Source organism: Acanthisitta chloris, unplaced genomic scaffold (assembly GCF_000695815.1).
Source record: "Acanthisitta chloris isolate BGI_N310 unplaced genomic scaffold, ASM69581v1 scaffold37843, whole genome shotgun sequence".
NCBI lineage: Eukaryota > Metazoa > Chordata > Aves > Passeriformes > Acanthisittidae > Acanthisitta > Acanthisitta chloris.
In genome coordinates this window covers 2,053-2,977 of record NW_008664913.1, presented here as the reverse complement: position 1 = coordinate 2,977, position 925 = coordinate 2,053, and the positions used below count along the sequence as shown (strand labels likewise).

General features: G+C 55.7%; 1 protein-coding gene across 1 annotated transcript in view; it reads left to right on the top strand.

Moving 5' to 3' along the window:
- Positions 1–925, top strand: part of LOC103799230 (C-type lectin domain family 12 member B-like) — a gene marked incomplete at its 5' end in the record, with an annotated part of 2,073 nt that overhangs the window by 891 nt on the left and 257 nt on the right. The window contains 1 exon segment of the mRNA XM_009071535.1: positions 1–40. This exon segment is cut by the window's left edge and continues 19 nt beyond it. Coding sequence (XP_009069783.1) covers positions 1–40 — 40 coding nt within the window.

Sequence of the window (925 nt, the reverse complement as noted above, 5' to 3'; positions counted from 1 at the left end):
CGGAGGCCTGGTTCTGGGTGGATGGCTCCCTTTATGAAAGGTAATTGGCAGGACAACTTCTTGTCTAAAGTCCTCTCCTCTGGGATGGCTTTGGGAAGCTTTCTAAATCCAACCAGTACCCAGTTCCAGGCACAGAGATTGGGAAACAAAGATCATCAGAGCAGCAGAGGCTGAGGAATGATGGGTGTAGTGGTGTGATGAGGTGCTTAGAAGACATGCAGATGGAAAGCCAAGACCTGGGGTGGGTCACATGCAGGGCACACAAAGCAGAAGGCAACAAGATCATAGAATCAGAATCATAGAATTGGACAAAGGAAACTGCAAGTTTTAATTGGGGTCTAGGCAAACTGAGCACCACTTCTGTCCTCCATGTGCCTCCCTGGTTCCTCCTCGTGGGGAAATCAAGCCTTCCTGCCTGCAGAGGGCCTTGGGCTCCTTCCTGCCACATGCACCCTCTCCTCAGCTCGCAGCCGCTTCCTCTTGCAGTGTCTGCGAGCAGTGGAGAGGAACAGACCTGTCTGGCCAGATGCTGGGTACCCAGCCCCTGCTCTCTGCCTGCCCCACCATCCTCAGCCCCAACGTGAGGGGCTGCACCTCACCACAGACCCATGGCTTAGAGTGGCCCCTCTGGCCATCCATCTGTCCTCAGGGAGGACCAGTCTGTCTCCACTGTTTTCCCCCAGCCGTGAGGCTGAGAGTCAAGCAGTGGAAGGCTAAGAGGACTTGCAAGCAGTGCAAACCTTTTGCAGAGGTGTTCCTCAGCCTGCTCAAGGAAGGGCAGCGATGTGTCAGCTGAGCCTCAGCCTGTGAAGTCAGTAGGGGGGAACTGGGGCACGCTCTTTGACTGCAACATCCAATCTGTCATACAGTCAGCAGCATACAGTCAGCAGCAGCAGCAGCAGCTGGCTTCGCAGGGGGGGGGGGG